General features: G+C 43.6%; 2 protein-coding genes and 1 long non-coding RNA gene across 3 annotated transcripts in view; all 3 read right to left on the bottom strand.

Moving 5' to 3' along the window:
• LOC103177107 (cohesin subunit SA-2) overlaps positions 1-6,022 on the bottom strand; it is a 43,485-nt gene extending 37,463 nt beyond the window's left edge. The window contains exon 1 of the mRNA XM_042334442.1: positions 5,846-6,022. The gene's annotated coding sequence lies outside the window, so the exon portion shown is untranslated. The remainder of the gene's footprint in view (positions 1-5,845) is intronic.
• A 6,696-nt stretch (positions 6,023-12,718) lies between these two features.
• On the bottom strand, positions 12,719-14,850 carry LOC103177108. Its single transcript, XR_487675.2, has 3 exons — positions 14,808-14,850; positions 14,079-14,224; positions 12,719-13,066 (listed from the first exon to the last, which is right to left on the bottom strand). It is a non-coding gene; the product is annotated as an uncharacterized LOC103177108 (long non-coding RNA).
• A 1,092-nt stretch (positions 14,851-15,942) lies between these two features.
• On the bottom strand, positions 15,943-26,387 carry si:ch211-218d20.15. Its single transcript, XM_042334434.1, has 5 exons — positions 26,322-26,387; positions 23,029-23,147; positions 18,496-18,556; positions 17,713-17,780; positions 15,943-16,023 (listed from the first exon to the last, which is right to left on the bottom strand). Exons 1-5 carry the CDS (start codon positions 26,383-26,385, stop codon positions 15,943-15,945), a joined length of 393 nt encoding a protein of 130 aa, XP_042190368.1. The 5' UTR covers positions 26,386-26,387.
• Between the last annotated feature and the right edge of the window lie 24 nt (positions 26,388-26,411).

Below are 26,411 nucleotides of genomic sequence, written 5' to 3'. Positions count from 1 at the left end.
AAAGGATTATATCAAATACAAGGATTATTATTATTATTAAGAAACTGATACTCTACAATAAAGAGAGGAAGAAATTGATTGTGCATATTACAGCGTCGTACAGTTCATAAAAATAATTTCATTATCTTGTACGAAAGAATAATAGGGACAGGAGAGAGTGATGACTGATGCTGTCAGACAACAATAAATGGCGAAGGGAGAAGGGGGGCAATGGGTTGGGCACACTTGTCCTTTCGTCCTTGGCACCTGAGTATCAGCGCACCCAAGGGTTCCTGGATGGAATATATATAAATAAATATTATATAAATAAATCCGCTTTCCAGTATATTCCGTGAAGCACTTTGAGACGTCTTGTTCGACCTGATAAGGAGCCATATCAAATTCAAGCATTATTATTATCATTATTATCATCATTATTATTATTATTATTATGCTCCAGGGCTATGAGGGAATGATCATCTAAACATCAGACACACAGTGTGTTGTTGGGATAGTGCAGAGGGTACCGTATTCTCTATCAGTGCCTTCACAAGCGAATGCCTGATTTTGCAAAACGTAGGAGAGTATCTCTGGAGGCCATATTAAGAAGTTGCAGATGTTAACATCTGTGCCCAGGCTCACGTTAAAAAATATTTTTCACAGACATGACATGTGAGAAGACAATATTTCTCCCTCGTTGGTTTTCTATTTTGTTTTGGTATTTTGGGTGTGTGAGGGCTGACACGTGCAGAAACCCATCACCACGCTTAAGAAATTCAAACAAGACTCAAGAGTTCCACCTGCATCTTAAGCCTGGAATAGAGCACGCACTCTCTCTCTCCCCGGAGGGATGCATCGTGCTTACTTAATGCCGGAAAATATTGGGTGCAGGTTGGCAAGAATCAAGGCTTGAAGATCGCAGACTGTGCATTGGGATAATAGTAATGCAATAATCCTTGCATTTGATATAGCGCCTTATTACATCATTGAGACGTCTCAAAGCAAATGGATTAACTGTGTATTTTGTGGGCAAAACATGGCTATCAATTGCGCACAGCAGTGTCCCACAAACAGTCGTGGATTGACTGACCAAATTATTATTATTATTATTATTTTTGGTGAGATTATTATCTCTGGAAAGTGACCTTCCAATCCATTAACAACCGGGTTCCTACTTACTGCTAGGTACACAGAGGCATGTGGAATAAGGAATCCCCCTCGGGATTCGTACCTGGGTCCTCTGAGTTGCAAAGCAAGCATGCTAACCACTGCTGCTATCCTGTGGTGGATTTAACATGCTAAAATGCCGAGCTTGGGAGCGTAGATTGTAAATATTGTCTTGCAAGCTTCCTGATGCTTTTCCACCCTACCTGGTAGGGCTCTGGCTTGCAGGGTGAGCAAGAGCTGAGTAGGGAGAATGTCATCCCTCAGTCTGCCCTTCCAAGTCTTGCCAATGAGATAGACTGGCTGGTCTGTCATTAGAGTAGGACTGAGGACCAACCTGGGTCAGGAACTGGAATACCGAGACCGCCACAAAACAACAACAACTTGCATTTAGTGCACAATAATAATCCTTGCATTTGTTACAGCATTATATCATATCTTCGAGACATCTCATAGTGCTTCCCAGGAATTACTGTCAATTGTGATTGTAGGCCAAGGCAGCAGCCAGTTTGCGCACAACAGTTCCCCACAAACAACCATAAAGGCGAACGACCAATTTTATCTACGGGGATTGTTGGCCAGGACACCGGGAGAGAGAAACTCCCTTCTCTTTTCAATTTGCCCCGCAGGATCTTTAACGTCCACCTGAACAGGCAGAACGGGCACGGTTTTTATTATCTCATCCAAAGGACGGCACCTCCAACAGTGCAGGGGAGCCGAGGTGGTGGTGGTGGGGGTGAAAAGATGACCGATAGTCCTTTTTCTTAATGGACCTTTAACGAGGTGAACATGATGGGCTGAATAAACGTATAATAATAATCCTTGCATTTGATATAGCATTGATATATATACATAAAAAAATTGGACACTCAATCCATGACCAATTGTGGGACACTTGTGGCTGCCACGTTTGTCCCACCATATATACAGTCAATTCTCTTTACAGTGCATTCTGCAAAGTGCTTTGGGACGTCTCAAAGTTGTGATAAGGCGCTGTATCAAACGCAAGGATTATTATTATTAATGCGCCTTATATCATTGTTAAGACGTCTCAAATCGCTTCATAGACTACATTGTAAAGTGGATTGACTGTGTATTTTGTGGGGGAAACAAGGCACAGCAGTGTACCACAAACAGTCGTGGATTGAGTGATCACATTTTTGGGGGGTTTTTTGACTTGACTTCAATGGTCACTTGTGGTGACAAGTCCTGCATCCTATTAAAATCCCTCTGTAAGAAACACCACACTGCCCGGCACAAACACTTGAGCATCCCAATTGATTGGAAATGTAATTTTATGAGAAAATATTGACCACAGGTTCTTTAAAAATATTATTACAAGATTAGATTTGTAAAGCGCCTTTCACATCGGGAGAACGTCCCAAGGCGCTGGACAGACAGAGTTTTGGACCCAAGCTGAGGGTCGGGGTGGGGGAGGGGGCAGGGCAGGGGGGGAAGCAGGGGATCGAAAGCACGATCGAAGAGGAGAGTCTTGAGGTGGGTCTTGAAGGAGGCAAGGGAGGAGGCAAGGTGGAGGGATTGCAGGATGGAGTTCAAGAGGGTGGGTGCAGAGGGCGGAAGGCCCGCCTGCCGATAGTGGGGCGAGCGAGGCGGGGGACGTGATGATAGGGAATTAGGAGGTCGGAGAGGTAGGGGGGAGCAAGACCTTGGAGGGCTTTGAAGGTGAGGACCAGGATTTTAAACTGCATCCTTTTTTGTGATGAGAACCCAGTGGAGCCGGGCGAGGATGGGGGTGATAGGGTCACGGAGCCTGGTGCGGGAGAGGACACGGGCTGCAGAGTTCCGGATGATCTGCAGCCTGTGGAGGGAAGAGGTGGGGAGTGAGTTTGTGGAGTCGAGCCTCAAAGTAATATAATAATAATAATCCTTGCATTTGATATAGCAGCTTATCACGTCCCAAAGCGCTAAAAGGACACACTGTAAAGTGAATTGACTGTATATTTGTGGGCGAACGCGGCAGCCAATTGCGCACAGCAATGTCCACAAACAGTCGTGGATTGAAAATGACCAATTTATTATTGTTTTTTGGAGGGATTATTATTAGGCTCTGTGTGAAGTAACGAAACTTGCCCAAGGTTTCACCCTCTGCCTGGAATTGAATCCAAGTGTCTCGCTTGCAAGGCGAGTGCTCTAACCACTGAGCTGCAGGACTCCACTAATGAAGGCGTGTATGAGGGTTTCGGTGGCCTGTGGTGTGAGACAGTCGATTGGCGATTCACTTTTCTGGCGATGTTGCGGAGGTGGGGAAGGCAGAGCGGGTCATGGCGCAAATGTGGGGTAGAAAGGATAGTTGAGAGTCAAACAAGACCCCAAGGTTCTGGACTGGCTTAGTAAGGGGGAGTGTGCAACCATGGAGGGTGATGCTGTCAGCACGTGAGGTGAGGGGGCGCTGACAGGAGCCAATCAGGAGAGCCTCGGTCTTGTTGACATTCAACTGAAGAAACTTACTCATCCAGGACTTGATGTCTGACAGACATTCTGTCAGGACAGCAGTGATCCTGGAGTCAAGGCTGGAGGCAGTTGCGTGGAGAGGTAGACTTGGGTGTCATCTGCATACATATGGAAGTTGACCCCATGTCTGCGGATGGTGTCACCAAGAGGGAGCATATAGATATTGAAGAGGAGGAGACCGAGTAAAGAACCTTGAGGAACGCTGTACGGAACGGTCGGGGGAGAGAGGAGAAGCCATTTGAGGAGATGAAGTGCAGGCGGTGTGAGAGGTACGATCGAACCAATCAAGGACATCGCCGTGGAGGTTGAGATGAGAGGAGAAGCGGTGAATGAGGATAGAGTGGTCGAGGGTGTCGAAAGCAGCAGAGAGGTCAAGGAGGATGAGGGGGCAGAGGGAGTCCTGGTTGCAGATGGACAGAATGTCATTTGTCACCTTGACCAGGGAGGTTCCTGTGCTGTGCGCGGGACGGAAACCCAATTGGAGGGGATCGAGAAGGGAGTGGCGGGAGAGGAAGGAGCGAAGCTGAGAAGCAACAACTCGTTCCAGGACCTCGGAGAGGAAAGGGAGGTTGGAGATGGGGCGGTAGTTAGGGAGTAAGGGAAGGGTCCAGGAAGGGTTTTTTGGGGATAGGAGTGATGACAACCCTAAGAGAATTTAGTTGAAATAAAGCGATGCCCTTGTCATATTTGCAGAATGCTCCAGTTGACGACATTGGCAATTCCAGGAAGCAGATTTGAAGGACCACTGGTTGGTAAGTGTTTTATAATAATAATAATCCTTGCATTTTCATTTGACGTAGCGTCTAATTACATCATTGTACCTGGCAGTGAGCAGGAACCTGGTTGATAGTCGATTGGCGATTCGCTTTTCTGGGGATAATAATTCCTTCAAAAAAAATAATTGCGTCACTTCAACCCACAACTGTTTGTGGGACAGTGCTGTGCGCAATTGGCTGCCGCCTTTCGCCCACAAATATACAGTCAATTCACTTTACAGTATATCCTATGAAGCGCTTTGAGACGTCTCAAAGACGTGATCCAAATTCAACAACAACAACAACAACAAGATTCCATTTATAGAGCGCCTTTCACGTCAGGAGGACGTCCCAAGGACTGCACAGTTGGGTCATGACCCGAGCAGGGGGGAAATGGTCAGGGTGAGGGAAGGGAAGGGAGGGAGCGAGGAGGGGGGAAATGGTCAGGGTGAGGGAAGGGAAGGGAAGGAGCGAGGAGGGGGTAGAGAGTCGAGAGGGGAGCTGAAGGCACGGTCAAAGAGAAAGGTTTTGAGACCGGCCTTGAAGGATTATTATGATGTTATTGTCAATGAAATGGCCCGAAGTGCTTCACAGGATTTACTGTCAGGACAACAAGTTGCACGTAATGTAGAGTGAGTAATGCACCCACAAAGTTGCCTGTCTCGACGTTCCTTCCCGAAGCCAGACTCCCGCTCCTCCTTGCGGAGCTGCGGGAACATTTCCCCGAGAAAGAAGCGTCCGGAACGCTTTGTCTTATTTCCTTTTCAAAAAAAAAAAGACCGTCACGCGGGGCTGGGAGCGACCAAGTGTGTGTTTTTTTTTAAAAAACCGCAAAAATATAGATGGACATAACATATTTTACGCATAAAAAAATTCCAAAGTTTTGAAGGCGAATTTTTTTTCAAAAAAAACCTCCAAAGATCCAAAAACGAGTTTATAATTCGTGTTTAATTGCCTTATTACAAATAATAATTATTGTTGTTATTATTGATTCGCGTTCAATCGCATCGCGCGCCTCCGCCAACGCGCGACCGCGGCGATGTTTGAAAAACGCAGCGGAAAAATGGGGTGAAAAACGAGAGTTTTCGTCCCGTTTTGAGGGGAACTGTAAAAGGTTTGAAATGTGACTTGAGCGCCACTTCCGGGTTTGGAGCGTTACACTGTAGCTGCGCGACAACCGAACCTGATCAGGCCCCGCCCCCCGCCCGCTCCCATTGGCCGCCCGCCGTCAGTCGCGGCCGCTGATTGGACCGCGGCCCTGTCAATCGCGCTCATCACGTTGGGTTGTGCTTTTGTCAATGAACCGCAGCTCCCGGGCCCTGTCTTTCCCGCCCTCCCGCCCTCCCCTCGAAACTACCGCCGAATGCAACGCGGAGTGGGCCAAACCCGACGGTTATTTTTGCACGTCACCCAATGCAGCGGCGCGGGCTCTTTGCATCCGATTCCCGCCGCCGGGGTCGGTTGGTTTCACTGACCTGATTTTTTTCTCTCTCTCTCTCTCTCTCTCTCTCTCTGCGCGCGATCGCCTGTCCCGTCTCAACGCCGCGCCGCCTCTTTGCTGTCCCGCAGGTACGAGGGACGGACTCGCACCGCCACCTGGTGGCCGCGGACACGCACAGCAGCTGAGAGAGGGGTTGCAACCCCTCCCCCCTCCACCCCCCCACCCACCCCCCTTTCTCCCCCCTGACACTGAGCTGCAGTTCTCCTCTGACGCCCTCTGTTGTACAGTGCAATGTGCATTTCATGTTGGGAGGAGGTTCCAAAGTGCACTTACTATCTGGTGGGGGGGGGGGGTGCAGGGGGGGCCGGGGGGCCGGAGGGGGGCCGGAGAGCGGCCGTAGGGGTGAGATGACCAAACACCCGGTCAAAGAGATTGGTCTCCAGACCGTCTTTGAAAGCGAGTGGGGGCGAAGGGGCGAGGGGGGGGGGGGGGGGGACCGCAGATGGGATTAATAATTATGAATGCAAATATATTACTAATCCTCGCATTTGATACAGCGCCGACGTCGCAAAGCGCTTCACGAAATAAGTGTAGTGACTCTGTGCGCAAATTTGGGGGGGGGGGGGGGCTGCGGAATGGCTTAAAGCCTGACCCCCCTCCCCCCCCCACGACGGAGGACGGGGGCAACGCGAGGCGGTCTGGTGTTAGCAGAGAAGTTGGGGCTTACGATAGGTGACACGGAAGAATTATGATGATGGCATTCAGACGTACTCCATTGTGATCAGTCCAAGTGTTTAACTGTACATAGACGTCCACAGGATCGGTGCGTGTGAGCGCCAAGTGGGGGGGGTTTACAGGTCAGGACGTGACTCTTGAATTTGACACGATCTGTAGGTGACCATATCTTGTCAACCAAATCCAGGGACGCATATACACAAAAAAAAACTGAACTCACCACCATTCCTGACGCTGGCAGTCGCTGGAGAAGGTTGTTGGATCAGTGGCCGTGTTTCTCTGATGAGTGTGTGTCCGTTCCAGAATTTTATTGTTCTCGCTCAGTTTGTTGCAGGTGAAGAATTGGCCAGATTTGGCCCCAGGGACACAATATCTCGCCCAGGGGTGAGGCGTTCACCCCACCGGTGCGGGATAAGGAGCAAGTGGAGCCGAGCGAAGATGGGGGTGATAGGCTCACGAAGCCTCGGAGAGGACACAGACTGCAGAGTTGTAAATCGACTGCAGTTTGTGCCAGAGCTGGAAAGCACATTGCAATAGTCAAGCCCGGACGTGATGAATGTGTGTATGAGGGTCTCGGAAACCCAGGGAGGGTGGGAGGGAAGAGTTAAGTGAGAGAGAGTTTGGATCTGGGTCTTGAAAGACGGGGGTCAAAAAGAGACCCACACAGAGATCCGACCCGTCTTCCGTGAGGTGAAGTGAGCATCGGTACTGGGTAAGGTCTAAGGTGAGATGGTGCGGACAGGAGCCAAGTAGACGAGCCTCGGTCTTGTCGGCATTTAACTGAAGGAAGTTACTTTTTCAGGACTTAAGGTGCCCCCTAAAATAAACAATAACAAAATTAGATTTGGATAGCGCCTTTCACATCGGGAGGACGTCCCAAGGTAACCCTGAAACAAAGAGAAAAAAAAACACAGGCATCCGAGCGTATAAAAAGATCATCTTTATTCAGTCATCGAAAAAAGTAACAGTGTAAACAATTCACAACATAAAAAATACCTGAACTTTTCCGAATTGTATTTGCCTATTTCCCCGCATTTGAAAAGCACAACCAACCAACGACCTCAGCGCAATGCGAACGAGAAAACAACCAAATAAAAGAATTATTGCGTTTGATGTAACGGCGATTATGTCAAAATGTCTCAAGACAGGTCGTGGGTCCGCCCAACTTTTGTAATCGTATGAGGGGAGATTGGGGAAAGATGTTCCTTATTATTGGACGTCATTTGCTCTGGCGTGAAACCGTTTATACTGTGAGCATCTCCTGCCCTCCGCCCTTGACAAGCAGATGCTGGGGAGAAATTCCACTTGGGTCTGAACCTACTCTATTTATTACTACTGCACTAGCATTTCCACTTGTGATCTTTGTGGCTTTGCAGTCAGATCGGCAGATTTGTGCTCAGGTCCCATTCCCATTAAGAAGGGGATTGACGTTGCCCAGACACATTTTGCTTATGCCTGGCAGAGAGAAGAGGCTTTCATGCAATCAGTCTGAGACGGATTTATACTCCAGCTCCCAGAGCTGAAAGGACAGTGTACTTTATCCACTGTGTCATACACTGTCCACACTCAATTCCTTTATAATGAATACTGAATCAGCTCGAGGCAAACCTCACACAGCTCACAAGACCTAGCGATCCAATCTTCAGTTCAGTTCCAAAAAAATCAGGTTATGATTTTTTTAATCTGAAGCTACATCTAATTCCATTAACTAAAATGACATATCTACAATAGCACTTTACTCACTACAGTCATCCATTAAAGTGCTCGCGGTAACAGATTAGACCAGTGCACAGCACAAGTGTGCGAGATATTACCACAGGTCACTTAGTCAGATAGATGAGCACATTGTGTTAAACCTTTCCCATAAATTTAATAAATAATAAAATTACAGAAAACGGACAGGAGAATTCAGCTCATTGTTCCGTTTCAGGGCAAACACCGCATCCAGCGTAAACCATAACATTTATTATTGATTCTTCATATAACTGGAGTTGTGGTACAGATCAGCCATGATCTGGAATGGAGGAAACAGAACAGGCTCACGGGGCTGAATGGCCTATCCCTGTTCCTATATATATTTACAACACTGGAGGCCAATGGGCCCTTCATATCTGTAATGGTGCTTGCTCCATCACCAGAGATCTGGCTCTAAGGTAACTTGATCAGCACCAGATTGTCTGAATCCAGTCGATCATTGTGGCGGTCTCAGTAGTCCGCTTGCTGAGCCAGGCAGGTCTGTAGTAGTCCAGGGCATACTAGCCAGTCTGGCTCATGGCAGGACTTGGAGGGGTGGGGGGGAAAGACTGACATGGAAACAAGGAATTTGTTGTATTCTACTGATTCCTTGGGCAGAAAGCACTAAAGCACCTCACTGTGCAGGAGTAAAACCCCACACATGATAGAATGTAAGATGATTTTAAAATATTTAACCTCCATAGGTAACGGGGCAGTTTCACTTACAATATGTAGCTTCCAGTAAACTGCTACTGATTACTTCTGGGTAATACAATGCTACAGCAATGATTAATGGTTTAGAAGTGTTTCCTATACAGAGCCATTCTGGACTTGGATTACATTAAATCGCCGGGAGCAGGGAATCTTCCCACTCAGCTCCTGTTAACCCTGCAAAGCCAAAGCCCTACAGAGTTTGGTGGTCCTAGCTGGACAAACAGCAGGAAGCTTGCCACACTTAGCGCACACTGGCCAGCTATGCAGGTTTAACTGGTTAAACTCCAGCATTAATAATAATCTTTGCATTTACCTTATCGCATCCTTGAGACGTCACAAAGCGCTTCACAAAATATATTATAAAGTGGATTGCGTGTGTTTTTGTGGGCAAAACGCAGCAACCAATTGCGCACAGCAGTTGTGGATTGAGTGACCCAATTTTTTTTGATAGATTATTCGCCCCAGAAACTGACTAACAATTAGGTTCCTACTTACTGCTAGGTAAACAGAGGTCTGTGGAGTAAGGAAACTCGCCCAGGCCCACTCGCTTGCGAGGCGAGTGCTCTAACCACTACTCTACGGGATTCCCGATCTGGACTCTAATGTTATAAAGGAAATTCTGCCTTTCGATTTAATGGTGTATATCAGTTCCTGGTCAGAGATTGATTAAAAAAAATGAACTAACAAAGTGGGAATGGAATTAATTTGGAAGCTCTTTCAGAGAGCCGACACTGACACGATGGGCTTCTTGTGCTGTATAATTCTATGATTCTATGATAACTGGGTATGAACTATCACTATACGGTTACAGGTATTTCTCTGAATAAGAAAAGGTGTGCGTGGCAATTCACAGAAATTCTGCAAGACAGTCATGAAGGCAGTCAGTTTTCACACCCGCCCTCTATTATTAGAGTACAAAAAGTCCGGGTAATGCTATAAATAAATTAGTAAACACACATTATGCATCTGTCTGAAATGACAGATACAAACTGGAATCAAATTAATTTCCAGAAGAGACATTTCTGCTTGTTTCCACAGATTTCAGACATGATTCTAAATGCTAATGCATTCATAAGAGGGAAGAATTATAGGACTGGTATAAGGGATTAGAATGGGTGGTGGAGGCTCATATGGAATATACACTCAGACAGATAGTGGCTGGGCTGAAAGGCCTATTTCAGTGCTATATGGTCTGTTTAATTTATTGCACATTGTGAAGTGGATACTGAGACTGGGATACAACAACAACTTGCATTTATATAGCACCCTTCACACAGGGTAGCGCCCCAGAGCGCTTATGGACATGATAATAATAATAATCCTTGCATATAGTGCCTTATCACATCATTGAGACGTCTCAAAGCATTTCACAGAGTAAATTGTAAAGTGGATTGACTGTATATTTTGTGCGTAAAATGCAGCAGCCAATTTGGCAAAGCAGCGTCCCACAAACAGTCAGATTGAGTGATCAAATTATTTTTATTTATTTATTCTGAAGGGATTATTACCCCCAGAAAGCAACCTGCCAATTGACTGGGTTCCTTATTACTGCTTGGTAAATAGGTGTGTGGAGTAAGGAAACTTGCCTAAGGTTTCTCCCCGTCCAGGAATCGAACCTGAAATTCTCTCGCTTGCGAGTCGAGTGCTCTAACCACTACACTACAGGACTCCACTTGAAGTAGGCCAGGCCAATTAATTAAGATTACATACGCTTATAGGATACTAACAAAACCTATCATATTGAACATTAGATCACGCCATCATAAGATTGGTTTGGATGAAGAAGCCCTTCGGTCCATTTGATCTAATTCCTGCAGAATACCCACCCTTCCATCCTCTCATCCCAGGATCAAGCTTCTATTTAAATTAGCCCATCGTCCTGTCCCTTCCTGGCAATCTGTTCCAGCTGTTAATTACCCTCTGAGTAAAGAAAAACTTCCTGGTAACTGTCCTCAAATTGCCCTTTTCAACTCTAAACCTACGTCTTCATGTCTTAGTGCATCCAAAAGTTCTAGGTTTACTTTTTCAAACCCATTTAAAATGTTATACAAATCCAATACAAAATTATATTTGTACAGTGTCTTTCAAGTCGGGAGGACATCCCAAGGCGCTGGACAGTCAGGGATTTGGATACATTTCTGAGGTCCCTCTAAGTCGTCTTCTCTCAAGACTGACAAGCCCTAGCTTGAGGCGCTATGTCAAATACAAGGATTATTGTTATTATATGGGTCCCAAGTGTTGGAGGAATGAGCTTTGAGCAATGATTAGACAAACTAGGGCTTTTCTGCTACAGTCTTGTGACCCTTTGCTAGAAAGTGACTGTGAGACTGTGGATGTGAGAATATCAGGAGCAAGCAGGATTTGGTTCAACTCAGGTGAGCACAATTGCAACAAATAGTAAATCAAAGAGAGTTAAACCTAGTCAAGAGAACGTGATTGCAATCTAAGATTTCCGGAACGAAGGGACAGGAGAGGCTGTTCAGCCCATTCATCCTGTTCCACCAGTTTATTACATCACGACAAATCTTTCAATCCAATTTTTCTGCCCTTTCTTCATTCCCTTAAAAACCCTTGCTTCCATCTAACTGCCTTTTAAATATCCCAATTAGTTCTACCTCTACAGCCTTTGAAGGCAGAGCATTCTATCGTCTCACGACAGCCTTGAAATATTTTTTTGATCTCTACTTTACTCTTTTGTTTCAGGCTACAAGTACTGTGGAAGGTGACATTAAAAGTACCATCAGCCGACAAAGGTTATACGACCCTGACGACGTGCCTGGTTGGTTCACGTGATAGATAATTGAAGCACGTACACAGTGTTGCCACATAGCCTTATACAGCGGTCTTACTTAAGGTCTTTACACAAAGTCTTAGACATTCCAACCGTTTCCCAGACTAGAAGAGATGATTATTAAAACCAGATGGTACCACTCTTCAGGGTTAGGTAACATCACACGACTCTGATATGAGTGTGTGAAATTATAGCAAACAAAGAAAAACTGTTAATTGCTATGATTGGATGTGAAAATGCTGCAGAATTGACACGGGTCATGATAAGAAATAATCATTGGTTGTAAAATGCCACATAATCTGATAAGAAAAAGAAAATAACCCTTTGTTTTTATACATTCTTTGGAAGTACCATCTTGGGTGACTTGGGAACCTGATTGGGTGCTTCCCCTTACCGGTAAGCTTGTAATAAAGCTCGTAATAAAGCTCGTAATAAAGCCTGTACTGATTACTGTTCATTGTTGTGTGGTCTATGGTTTTCATTCCGCAACAGTACAGTGGAGCCCGGTTATAACACGGTAATTGAAAGCTATAAAACCCGAACCTGCTCTATGACAAGGTGCAATCGCCAGCCATGCGTGCAGAATGGCCAGTTGTGCAAAGTACTGGAGGTCATAGACAGGTGACCCTCATTGGCACGGGCTGGAGTGAAGCTAAAATGGCCAACTCCCAGGACAAAAGGTTGCCACCGACGTCACTTGGCGTGCAACGATGTCACCTTCCTGTGCGCCGACCAGCCTTGTGAAGCATCAATGGAGCTCGCGCCCACTTTGTTTAGGGGATAAGTAAATGCCGGGATCTGTACCATGGGAAAAGTGAATTTGCTTTATAGCGGGTCCACTGCAGCTCTATCATAGTTAAACTGAGGTATGAACTAGAGAACTACAAACATTTTTCTAAAAAAAGGTACATGATTAATTGTCCGACACTCCATTTCTCTCTTCAGACAATGTTAAACGTGACATTCAGTGCAATATTACGTCTGGTACTTTATGAGTGGGAGTTGAGGGAAAGAAAGAGGAAAGTCGTGCTCTATGTGCTTTTACCGCCATTTGACAATGTGCACTTATAATGGGAAATGCCATTAAATGTGAACATCAGCAAAGTGGCATTGAACTTACCAGCACGCAGAGCGCGAGAACCCAGGTCTCCAACTCATCCTGCGCACAGGAAACTTTATGATATATTCGTAACAAAAGACATGGCCAAAGACAGTTCTTCGGTTAACTCTTCAGGTAGTGCAGAAACCGTAGTAATAATGCCACGGGTAAGACGCAGAATCCTGGAAGAACAACAAATTTTAAACAAAGATTATTTTGTGTATTTATGCTCAACGCTCTGCGATATCGAGTTTCCAGCATTAATTAAGGAATGGCCTTAAAATCAGAACCAATATTGTAGTCGTTCTGACGAAAGGCCATCGACCTGAAACGTTAACGCACTTTCCTCTCTCCATAGATGCTGCCTGACCTGCTGCGTGTTCCCAACGACTTCTGTTTTGATTCCAACATTGTTAGAACTTAGGCCAGGAAGCATTTCTTCACATAGATGTTAAAGACTATTCAAAAAGTAGTGAGCTGCTCGGTAAAGAGCCCCCAAGAGTCAATGCTCTTACTAATCTTGACCCGCTTATTACATGCAAGTTGTTTTATACCCAGAGTTTTGGCTCTGAAACTACTAGCTTTTTGTGCAATATTAAAAAAAATGCAAGAACTGTACAAAATGTACCCTTTGTAAGTAAAAATTCTTTACTTTAACATTTTGATCTTTTAAAAATATACTAGACTTCAGCTTTATCAGTTTCACTGACTGCTCGATACAACCGTTCAATAATTTGCACGTCAATGCAATTCTACAATACATTACAAGCATCAGTGCCATCTGTGGTAATCTGCAATATTTCTTAAAAGTGTTCCTTCTGCTTTTGAAGTAGATTAATAAAACAGTGCAGTTAATAAATCAATAATAAGTAATAACAAATTACAACTAATGAATTCAGGTGTGTAAATATATATCATGTAAATATAATATGTGCATTTCACATCAGGGTGGATAGTCAAGTGTTTGCACCCAAGCTTTGGTTGGGATTAGGAGGATATAAATATCACAAACTTAACAACTTGCATTTATATAGCACCATTCATGCAAAGTAGCATCTCGGCGAGTGCTTAAACTTAGACGCTATTATCTGTAGAAAAAAATTGCTCCTAAAAGCCCTTCCAGCTTTATGCCTTAGCAAATCCTCCCAATGTGAAAGACAGTGTACCAATATAAATTTGTATTGTATTACTTACCAGTTTACATAATATGATGGTAGAATAGGTTCCTGCACAGAACCCTCTGCTACAGCCAGTCCCGATTTTAAAGCTTTGAAATTAGCCTCGATGTCTCTTTTTAGGGTATCCAAAGTAGCACACCCATTAAAATAACTGAGAACTTTCTAGGGAAAAAGAAAAAACAATACCAATAGTTATTATACAAGTGTTTCATATTTAAATTAAATTTTTCCACAAAATATAGTCAATTCACTTTACAGTATATTCTGTGAAGCGCTTTGAGGCGTCTCAATGACGTGATAAGGCACTGTATCAAAGGCAAATGTAAAGATTATTATTAAACATTTAAATTAAGAGGGGGAGTGAAATTCCGTTGGTCAGTAAATAAAAATAATAATCCTTGCATTTGATTTAGCGCCTGATCACATCTTCGAAACGTCTCAAAGCGTCTAATCTTAAATGTAAATTTAATGTAAAGACACTAACCTTGTCAGCTAATGATTAATTTGTGCCTAAAATTAGCATTTGCCAAAATATCTTGTACAGTATAGCGTAATAACTGAATGACATGGGTTATTCTGAAATTAATGATGAATTTGTTCATTTAAAACCATCACATTAAAGAGGAGATGGTGCAAGCATTGCGATGAATAGAATATTTGGCGCAATTCACGAATTAAGGAGACCGTTAGAGGGATTTATTTTAACAGTATGCCACAAGGATAACGGTAGTTATAATGTACTCACATACAATACAGAAAGTTGATGTGCTACATATTTGTGGCTTCCTAGATGTTGCACGTCATCTTCCAGTTTTTGACTCAAAACCAGAAGCTGGTTGAGTTTCCCAATGTGGGAAAAATAATCTGCAATAAAAACACAAACGCCAGCGACTGAAAAAAAGCTGCACACGTAACATCCTAATTGCTGCCATCACCATAAGCCTAGCTCTGCACAAAGGTCAGTGTGAGACAGGGAGAGGGTACTATTTACGCACGTTAAGATATACTAAACCGCAAACACACCTGTTAAACACGATTGTATCACCCGCAACCTCTGTATAATGACAAGAGGTTTTATTAGCATTCCTGTAAGGATTATGTAGGTAATCTTAATCACTGGCCTGGCCTGCTTCATGATTCCCAACCCACTCTGCCCCACCATTGGCAGATGCATCTTCAGCCAACCTCCCTCACTCTCTGGAACTTCATCCCAGTGTCCCTCCACCTCACCCCCTCCCTCCTCACGTTGCTGGAAACTGTTTTCCAAATTAAGGCTTACTTTTTAAGAATTTTCCAGAATCCCGCATGATTTTACATTTTTTTTTTAAAAATGCAACAGCAAAAACAAGTTGCATTTTATGTAGCACCTTCATGCAGGATAGCATCTCAGGGTGCTGAATGTAAATAAGAATTTAAAAAATTGTGTTAAGGCTAAGACAAAGTTAACCTTTGAGAGTGTAAACAACAACTTCCATTTACAAAGAGCCCCTCACTCATGCAGGGAAGCGTCCCAGAGCGCTTAACAGTGGCGGAGAACACCGACAAGCCAGAGGGAGGTGGGAGGTGACCGTAGGCATGGTCAAAGAGGACGGTCTTCAACCATGACCTGAGGATGGGGAAGGATGAGGCTAGGTGGTGGGATAGAGGGAGAGAGTTCAGAGTTTCAGGGTGTAGTGGCAAACTTACCTCCTACATCTCTGTGAAACACCACGTTATTAAATTAGCACACACCATCATCAAACGGCAGAAAAACGTACACAGAACAGATTGTAACAAAATCCGTTACAAGTACTGTTTCAGACACGTCTGCCAGCCTCCATTCTAGTTTGTTTGAGTCCCGGAGATTGGAAAAGTGATTGCATCAGAGCTTCATGGTGACGTCAAACCACGTCAGTGGACATGAATTTCATTTGCCGCTGGGAATCGCTGATAGTTTGGAGGCTGTGTAAAAGTGCTGGAGGCTAGAAACACAGGAATACAGTTTGGCACGGCATTGTAGAAGCAGCTCCATTGAACTGAAGCAGCATCTTCATAAGATGGTGTGTTAATAATAATGATAACTCGTGGAGTCCTGTAGCTGTTGTTAGCGAGCTCGCCTCGCAAGCATGGGGTTTGATTCCCGACGGGGCGAAATCTTTGCCAAGATTGTTTACCTCGCAATAAGATCCCGGTTGTTAGTCGAATGGCGGATCACTTTCAGGGAGTAATAATCCCTCAAAAAAAATTGGGTCATTCAATGGTCTTTTTTATGGGACACGGCTCTGTGCAATTGGCTTCCGCGTTTTACCCACAAAATACGGTCAATCCTTTTGACAATATATTCTGTGAAGTGCTTTGACACGTCTTAACAACGTGATAAGGCGCTATATCAAACACAAGGATTATTATTATTAATAAATATTATTTGGTTGCATGTGTTGCATTAACATTTCTGAAGTAACAAATTTGTACCTGTGTTTGTTTCGTCAAGCTACTTACTATTCAAAGAGGGAAGGTTAAAAAATAAACAAGTGGGATTCAAATGGTTTATAACCCTCGCTACATCTGTTCTGAAACATTCCAGGATGATTCTGGACACTTTTGTGCTGCAATATTTTTTTAAAAAGCTGGAAACACACAAGCAGGTCGATCAGCATCTGTAAGGGAAAGACAAATGTTTCACGTGTGAGCTCTTCTGGAAGCAAAAGTGGAATGATTAGGGGGAGCAGGTGGACGAGGCCAGGAGGAGAAAGCCGGAAAACAAAGACCAAGAAAGTGAAGGTCAAGCAGGATCTGACCAAGAAAGCAGTGAATAAAAGGAGGAAATCAAGATTACTACGGTAATCACATTCACAGCGAGACAGTGAATGGATCCTTAATAATCCGTAAGGGACGCTTTCACAATAAAAAAGAGTGATATCAAGGCTGTGTTTCATAGCATTAATTAATTTGGCCTTCGTACTTAACTGTTAATATCACATTGTTGAAAACTGCGGTTGAATCAGATAATAACTAAAGACTGAAAGTTTCACTATTGTTATTTAGCAAATGCAAGGATTATTATTATTATTATTATAAGCTAAATCACCAGAGCACTACATCAGATACACACATTGAGACACAGGAGAAAAATCCTTACCATCTACTGGAGGCCGTTCCAACATGTCAACAGGTCTGCCGTGTATTACAAATATCTCAACCCGGGGAAACAGTGTTGAAAGTCCTTGGGAGTCTAGATAGTCCTGGAAAAGACCATTGCAAAGCCATGAAAATTAGTCAATGGGTGTAAATGGTGATCTGCGATGTACAGGCTCTAATATTCAAGATCAGAAAATCCGATCTAGAATTCTTACATCAACATATTTCAGAGGCGGAAGGGAGACGGTGGAGTAAGTAAGTGTTGATTCTTTCAAGAACAAATTAGATTGATTTGTTAGAAAATAATATCTCGGGATAGAATATATAGTTTGGGACCTGGCATGTGCAAGCGACTGCCAGGATTGTGGAAGGCAAACTAGATGGACCTTGGTCTCCTTTCGTCTAGCAATCATAATATTTATGAAATCATAAATCTCAAGTACCTTTATGTTCAGAAAACATATTTAATCATTCCAAATTATGCAATATTCTACATTTAATTACAGAGTTTGAAGGGTGTCAAAGCTTGTTACCTCTAATTGTGGGACTGGATCTGGTAGATGCTCCAGACATTGTTTTATTCTTTCAACATAATCTACTCCTAAATGAGAAGAAAACAAATATGTGCAATCAGAGAAAGCAGCCAAGATGTTACCTAAGAAAGCCCAATAAGGTATGTATCTGGGCTGATCAATGGTTTTACCCATAAAATACACAGTCGATCCACTTTATACTATAATCTCAACAACATCTCAACAATGCGAAAAGCCACTATATTAAATGGAAGGAATATTATTGTATTGTTTAAAGTTAATTTAGGATAAATACAAGGTTCTGCATAGTATAATAACAATAGAAAGTGCATAAACTCCATGAACAAGACATAAATTGACAGAGGGAAAGATATGAGATCTATAGGGTTGTCTAACTGAGTGTTTCCCCGGCTCAAGGAGTGTAAGTCTGCACATCCACAATCTCCTACAATACACAGTCACTACACTTCACAGTAAATCCTGTGAAGCCTTTGAGATGGTTTGACAAATGATAAGGGCTTTTTCAAATACAAAGAATATTATACTATTATTTTTGTAAATAAATGAAACAGGATACTGGGTTCGTTTCCAAGTCAGTTGAATCAAAAAATCCCCTGAAGTCTTCCTACAACTGTACCTGTCAGGTCTAGCTCTCCCTGAAAAAATAGACACAGTTCGAGTCGCTGTAGGTCCTACAAACGAAGCAGAGGTAAGCAGCACAACTTAGTTGGCAACAGAAAAAGGAATATTTTTATTTTACAACGGCTTTCAAGTGCCACCTACCCCTTGTGTGAAAATACTCAGACTCCACTGGGCTTTTGTCTTCTCGAAGTTGTTCCTGCAACTGGAAACACCAACATGTACATATTAGTCCAAGTGCACTACAAATGCTTATACATTTCGCCCACAAAATACACACGTTACAGTATATTCTGTGAAGCGCTTTGTGTCATCTCAATTACGTGGTAAGAAGCTATATCAAATGCAAGGACTATTATTATTATTGCAAGTCAAAAATAAAATGTGTTAACAGGTAGGAGAAGTATAGCAGAAGGAGAAAATATTACTCACATCGCTATCTATGAATATGCTTTGCTTTATACAACAACAAGACAACAACAAGATTCCAACGCAGTGAAAATTTATATTTATCTTTATTTATCTTTATTAAACTTTCAACACTTTCCAGTTTGATAAGAGATAATTTCAGAGTCTCTTTCATCCTCACTCTCCTCAGAAATTTACATTCAATAAACCGTGACATTTGTGATACCAGGAACAGGTTACACCAGTTTCTCAAACATTTTAAAACGTAGCCTATAGTGAAATATAATACCTTAGCCAACAATTCTATGGCACTTTCAGCTTATGGCTCAATATTCTCTTACAAACAAACAATATGTGGGTCATTTAATATTTCTCAGTTATTCCACATTATTTCAATGTTTTCAGATATGTATAAAGATTAACTTATTCAGATTTTCTCAACACTATGAGAAAACGTTTAGGGAGGTATAACCAGTACCATACTATATCCAGGCATCAATTCAGTTCCCAAATAATTTTAAAAATCGAAGTTTTTTTAATCATTTTAACCTTACTTAGGTAAATTGTGAATGTAAAGCACTAAATAAGACCACTGCGGTCCACCCAGCTGGTCCCAAAATAAAAAAAGACATATTTTTAAATAACCCCACATTACCCTATCAACAACAACAACTTATATAGTGCCCTCCACGCAGGGTAGTGTCTCAGAGCGCGACCCTACTATCATTTCATATCTCTATCTCTCAGGTGTCAGACAGGCTCAGTAGGTTGTACTTTCTCTTCTGAGTCAGCCGGTTGTAGGCTCAAGCCCCACGTCGGACTTTGATCTCATAGTCTATGTCACTGCACATTCCAGTGCAGTACTGGGGGGCACTGTTGGAGGTGGCGTCATCTGGATGAAATCCTACACTGAGGTGGATGTTAAGATGATGGTACTATATGAAAAGAGAAGGGAGTTTATCCCGCGATGCTAAACAACAAATACGCCTAAAATGATAAAGTTGGTCATTCACTTCATCGCTGCTTGTGGGACTCTTGTGTGCAAATTGTCTGCCACGTTCATCTAAAAATACACAGTCACTGTCCTTTACAATAAAATCCTGTCAAGCGCTTTTAGACACTTCCAACAACATAATAATGCGATACAACAACAAAAACAACAACCATTTCATTTGTATAGCGCCTTTCACGTCAGTAGCACGTTCCAAGCCATTGGATATATCAGTATATCAAATGCAAGGATTATTTTATTTCCAAAGTTATTGAACAAATAGCTGTCACAGATATCAAATAGATAAACGACTTGAATCTACTGATACAATCTGCCTCCACAGCTACTGATGCACACCTTCTTTGAGTAAAATAATTAGATCCAGACTGTCTGGTCACCTACACTCTTGTGGGGCTTCAGTTTAATAATAACAATAATCCTTGCATTTGATATAGTGCCACAGCTTCGAGACGTCTCAAAGCGCTTCACAGAATATACCGTAAAGTGAATTGACTGTATATATTTTGTGGGGAAAAGTGGCAGCACAATTGTGCACAGCAGAGTCCCCACAAACAGTTATGAAGGGGATTGAAGTCGTGGATGTGGACAAGGGCAAATGGAGTTGAGGTACAGATTTATTATTATTATTTTTTGAAGGAATTATTACCCCCGGAAAAGCGATCTGCCAATCGACTAACTACCGGGGTCCTACTTACTGCTAGGTAAACAGAGGCGTGCGGAGTAAGGAAACTTGCCCAACATTTCGCTCTGCCAGGAATTAAACCCAGTTCACTTGCTTGCAAGGCGACACCACAAAGTTTATGCTTAATCTCTGGCATAAACAGAAAGAAACGGTGAGAAGCTCTGAGATAGAATTGATATTTCACTCACGACTTGTTGCTGACGAGTTACCAAGTCAAACCACTTATGAGATATAATTCATACCCCACAGCTCCTTATCACGCATCTTCAATTTGCATTGCACCTGCAGATTTGCTCATGATGTGATTTTACAGCAAAATTGATTTAGTACTTCAGCGATGAAACTCCCCCCTTGAAGCTGCCTTGGGCTCCAAACGGGACAATTCTATTACACTGCTATAAACATTTGATACAAGCCTTCAGCCTTCACAGAGAATCCTAAATGCAGCAGATAAGCAGCTTAATCACTCCAATCACTCAACATGCATTGAAACGCCCCGACTGTGATCAAACCAGGATGCTTACAAAACAGCAAACCGCCAAATGTTTTTTTTTAACCTGTAAGAAAGTTCCTATTTTGAAAGGTTGGTGACAGAACATTTTATTTCCCAGTTTTGCGTGATGCATAGTGATCAGCATTGAATACGTGGAATATGTATTTGTGTTAATTGTGCCAATTATGTCTTAAACTGACGAGGGATCGTTCAATCAAATGCACTGATCATGAATATAAATCAGATCGGTGACTCAATAGATCAATCCAAGGTCAGAGCTTTTAATAGATATTTATTAATAATAATCCTTGCATTTATATAGTACCTTATCACGTCATTGAGATGTTTCAAAGTGCTTCACAGAATATACTGTAAAGTGAATTTATTGTATATTTTGTTGGTGAAACACGGCAGCCAATTGTGCACAGTAGCGTCCCACAAACAATCGTGGATTGAAGTGAACAAATTTTTTGTATTACCCCAGGAAAAGCGATCGGCCGATCGACTAACAACCTGGTTCCTAATTACTGCTCAGTAAACAGGCGTGTGGAGTAAGGAAACTTGCCGAGTTTCGCCCTACCCGGGAATCGAACCCGAGTCCTGTCGCTTGCGAGGCAAGTACTCTAACCAATACGCAATAAGACTCGACATTTAATTGGAAACTAAGGCAAAGTAATGTCTGAACACAGAACTCTTACAAATATGAATTCCACACAAGCTCTATGTAGGTAAAAGGAGGAAAATGGAGGATAAAGAAGCCTTTTATTTACATAGTTTTGAACTAAAAGTTTTGCAGCCATTTTAAAAAACGTACCATTGTCTTCTGAGTACTTTTTACTCATTCTGAAAATGGATAGTTCAATTATGTATTCTGTCTGGTGGCACTGCACATTACTGGGTGCAGGTGTCAGTCTAGTTCAGTTGGTAGCATTTTCACCTCCGAGTGAGAAGGTTGTGGGTTGATGCTTCACATTGAACTTACATCGTCTAAGATGACACTCCAGTAACAGTGCTGGGGGTGCACTGGTTGGCTGTAGGTGCCACTCTTCGGATGAGACGTTAAACTGGGGTCCTGTATGTCTATTCAGGTGGACATTGAAGATCCCATGGCACTACTCGAAAAGAGAAGGGAGTTTCTCCCCATCCCTGGCCAAGATAACATTGGTCACTTACTTCACTGCAGTTTGTGGGATATTGCGGTTTGCAAACTGGCTGACTCCTTTGTCTACAAAATACAGTTACTACACTTCACAGCAAATCCTGTTAAGTGTTTTGGAGACTGCCTCCTGAAGATAAAGATGATATATCAAATGCACCAGTAACAACAACAAATTGCCTTTATATATAGTGTCACGAGGACGTCCAAAGGCACTGGGTTTATGCAAGGATTATTTTATTATTTTGTTTGCTTTAAATTATATTGGTAACTTATTTTAATATTAAAATACTATATGTTTGTAGAAAAATACTGTACACTTGAGACAATTCTGATCCCAATGGAAGATAATTTCAACGGAGCTCTAGTGGGACAATGGAGTAGGTTTTAACCTTAGTGAAACCCATACTCACTCACATACCGGAACCCCGTTTTTAATCGATTGACTTTCTGGAGGTAATTATAGCTTAAAAAATATATATAGTAATTTGGTCATTCAATCCACGTGTGCCACACGTTTCGCCCATAAAATATCATCAATTCACTTTGCAGTTTATTCCGTGAAGCGCTTTGAGACTTCTCAACGACATGAAAAGGCGCTATATCAAATGGAAGGATTATTATTATACTGAGATCCAGGTTTGGACAAATATTTTGTACTACAAATTGGAAACAGCACACACACCTTGAGACTTGTTGCTATTAACGTACACAATATTCTCCATTAAAATAATGCCTCTCACCACACAAGAACACACCACACACCTTCCATATCCTCACTATAATCACTGCGGTAAGACAACAAGAGAAAAGACAAGTAATGCATCCCAAATTGGACAAAAACATTCTGAAAAAATTATCTTGGATTGTCACAGTCTTTGCTGAGCAAAAGGGTATTTTGACTGACAAATGGACAGATCACTTGCCTCATGTACCTCTGTCTTGATAAGGAGATCAAGCTGAAAACACAGAGACCAAATCTCCAGAGCCACTTGTTCACTGCTCAGTTGAATGGGCTGAAGGGGTTTCTTGACATTAACATCCACTAAAGAAAGGAAAAAATACATTGCAAAAGTCATATTTTTGCTTACTTAAGCCTGTACGCCTGTAGCATCCTTAACCCACAAACTTCAGTCCTGTAGCGTATTGGTTAAAGCAATGGCCCAGGTCCAGGTTCCTTAGGCAAAACCTTAGGCAAGTGTCTTTATTCCACACGCCTGTTTACCTAGCAGTAAGTAAGAACCCGGTTGTCCGTCAATCGGTGTATCGCTTTTCTTTCAGTAGTAATCCCTTTAAAAAAGAAATTGAGTCCACGACTGTTTGTGGGACGCTGCTGTCCGCCATTGGCTGCCGCATTTCACCCACAAAACATATGGTCAATTTCACCTTATAGTATATCGTGTGAAGTGCTTTGAAACATTTCGAAGACCTGATAAGGTGCTCTATCAAATGCAAGGATTATTATTATTATTAAACTGCAGAAAGAGTAAACTGAGCAATGAATTTAGTGCACACAATTTTATCCTTTTCTACCTATTTTTCTGAGTTACTCCAGATCAAACATTTACTCATTCAAGGTACCTACAGAGGACTGGATGTTTATGAGTGCTTCCAATGGCAGCAATTGTGTTCATTGGATTTTATTTTTCCCTTTGGGGGAAATATTGCCAACCCAAACTATAAGATAGTACAAGAAGCAAAGCAAAATTACAGCACAAATCAATATGGTACAATCTTCACTTGTTCTTGTTTTAAGTTTTCCTCCACAAATTTGTTTTCCCTTCTCTCCTGAATCAGACGTCAGTTTGGATTTAAACTACCTTGCAAGAAGAACGTATTATCCGGGGAGAAGCTGGAGGCAGATTTTATCAGCAAATTCAAGCGGGATTTAGATAGTTATTTGGCAAAGATATTGATTGAGTGGTATGAGCGCTAATGTTTATGAATTTTTTTTCTATTCTGAAACCAAACAGATGTAGTATTTAAAAGTCCTGAAAATGTTCCTAAGGCACTGACTCCACAAGGATTATGTTTCCCCCGTAGTACATCGCCCGAGTGGCGAGATAGATAGGCAATTGTTCAGAAGACTATTTGGTAGTGGTCACAGGAGCGAAATCAGCGCAGAAACAATAGCTGATTTTTATCTGCAACACACACACTCTCTACCAAACTTTGTTTCACTACAATCCTGCCATAGATCAGTAACTGAGCATAGACTAGATACCAAAACAATGACCTTATGGGGCTATGTAGCAACAGTATTTCGCTCTAAAGAGGCTATACCAACAGCATTTGCAATATCCTAATGCCTGTGTTAATACTTCTTCAATTAACAATAATAATATTAATCCTTGCATTTGATATAGTGGCTTATCGTGGCGCTGAAACATCTCAAAGCACTTTGCAGCATATCCTGTAAAGTGGATTGACTGTGTAATTTTGTGGGCGAAACACAGCAGATAAATAAAAAAAATTAAAAATCGTGATAATTAACAATAGAAACCATAATTGGGATAAATAACAAAAACATAGTTGTGGCAGTATGGAGATATTTATTAATTTATTTACATAGGCACAGGCGTTCGTGTTCTTTAAAAAAATATTTTACAGCAATGTACGCGTTACTGACTTTGTGAATAATAAGGGACTAATCTTCACTGAAGTCCACAGGGTGTCAGTCTGGCTCAGCGGTAGCACTCTCACCTCTGATTCAGAAGGTTGTGGGTTTAAACCCCACGCCAAGACTTTGGATTCATCGTCTAAACTGAAGTCTAAACTCAACTGATTATTATTATCGAACTTTGCCACTGTTAAGCTTCCCAGGACTGTGAGACTGTGAAGAGCGCTACAGTATGAACGCAAATTGCTTTTGTCGTCGTCTGTTCCGGTGGACATTAAGGATTTGCACGGGGCGATTTGACAAGAGAAGAGGGTTTCTCGCGGTGTCCTGGCCGATAATACCACCCCCCACACCCCCACCCCCGACAAAATCGGTCATTCACTTCGTAGCTATTTGTGGGGACGTCGCTGTGCGCAAACAGGGGCTGCCGCACGTCGCCCACGATGCACACAGTCACTACGCTTTTCAGTAAAATCCTGCGGAAGTGCTTTTCGAGAGGCCTCGAGCGCCATAAGGCGCTGCCGTCCCAAACGCGCGGCATTATTATCAGCGGTGCCAGACTGCCCGGGGAAGGCAAACGCAGGAGTAAGCAAATAAATGGCTTCATTCTGGCCTCGACCTGCGAAGCGCTTGGGAGACGTTTGGACGACGCGATAAGGCAGTTACGGAGTCCCGTTGTTGGGGGGGTAGCGGTTAGAGAGAGGACCCGGGTTCGATTCCCGGACGGGACGGGACGGGACGGGAGGGCGAAACGTCGGGCAAGTTTCCTTACTCCACCCGCCTCGGTTTACTCAGCGGCAAATGGGGGACCCGGTTGTCACGTCGACCGGCGGATCGCTTTCCCAGCGACGCGGGTCACAATAATCCCTTCAAAATAAATAGGACAGACGGACAGATCGACCGACCGATCGATCAACCAATCCGCGGCTGTTGGTGGGACGTCACTGCGCTTTACGGGAGATTCCCGGCGGAGGCTGCGGGAGACGTGACGGAGCACTGTATCAAATGTGGGGATTATTATTATTATTATTATTAGATGATTATTGTGATGAACCTCTGATGGAGGAGAGAGTGGGGGGAGGGGGGGAGAGGGAGGAGGGGGAGAGGGGGAGGGGGGGAGAGGGGGAGGGGAGAGAGGGAGAGGAGGGGGAGAGGTGGGATAGAGAGGGAGAGGAGGGGGGAGAGGGAGGAGGGGGAGAGGGGGAGGGGGGGGAGAGAGGGAGGAGGGGGAGAGGAAGGGGGAGAGAGTGGGGGGAGAGGGGGAGAGGAGGGGGGAGAGGGAGGAGGGGGAGAGTGTGGGGGGGAGAGGGAGGGAGAGAGGGAGAGGAGAGGAGGGGGAGGGGGAGGGGGAGAGAGGGAGAGGAGAGGAGGGGGGGAGGGGGGGAGGGGGGAGAGAGGGAGAGGAGAGGAGGGGGGGGAGGGGGAGAGAGGGAGAGGAGGGGGAGGGGGAGGGGGAGAGAGAGGAGAGAGGGAGAGGGAGGGAGAGGAGGGAGAGGGGGGGGGAGGTGGAGCGGCACTGGCGGGTACGGGCTGACCCCCCCCTCAGCTCCGCCGCTGTGGCTGTGAGGTGTGTCGGTGTATGAGAGGCCGCGCCGTTACCTCGGAAGCGCCGGTGGTACCCGCACGGCTCCCGCAGAGGCTCCGTCCGCCCGACCGCTGCCATAGCAACCAGCGGGGACCCGGGGGGAC

The sequence above is a fragment of the Callorhinchus milii genome, unplaced genomic scaffold (assembly GCF_018977255.1).
Source record: "Callorhinchus milii isolate IMCB2004 unplaced genomic scaffold, IMCB_Cmil_1.0 Scaffold4, whole genome shotgun sequence".
NCBI lineage: Eukaryota > Metazoa > Chordata > Chondrichthyes > Chimaeriformes > Callorhinchidae > Callorhinchus > Callorhinchus milii.
The sequence above is the reverse complement of the archived record's forward strand: the minus strand, read 5'-3'. Positions and strand labels throughout refer to the sequence as shown.

Coding starts and splice junctions, on each gene's coding strand:
- si:ch211-218d20.15 (XM_042334434.1), bottom strand. CDS start 26,385: ATGGCAGCGGTCGGGCGGACGGAGCCTCTGCGGGAGCCGTGCGGGTAC. Junction 23,148..26,321: donor GTACCACCGGCGCTTCCGAG/GTAACGGCGCGG, acceptor TCCTTTCTTTAG/TGGATGTTAATGTCAAGAAA. Junction 18,557..23,028: donor TCAAGACAGAGGTACATGAG/GCAAGTGATCTG, acceptor TGGTGTTTCCAG/TTGCAGGAACAACTTCGAGA.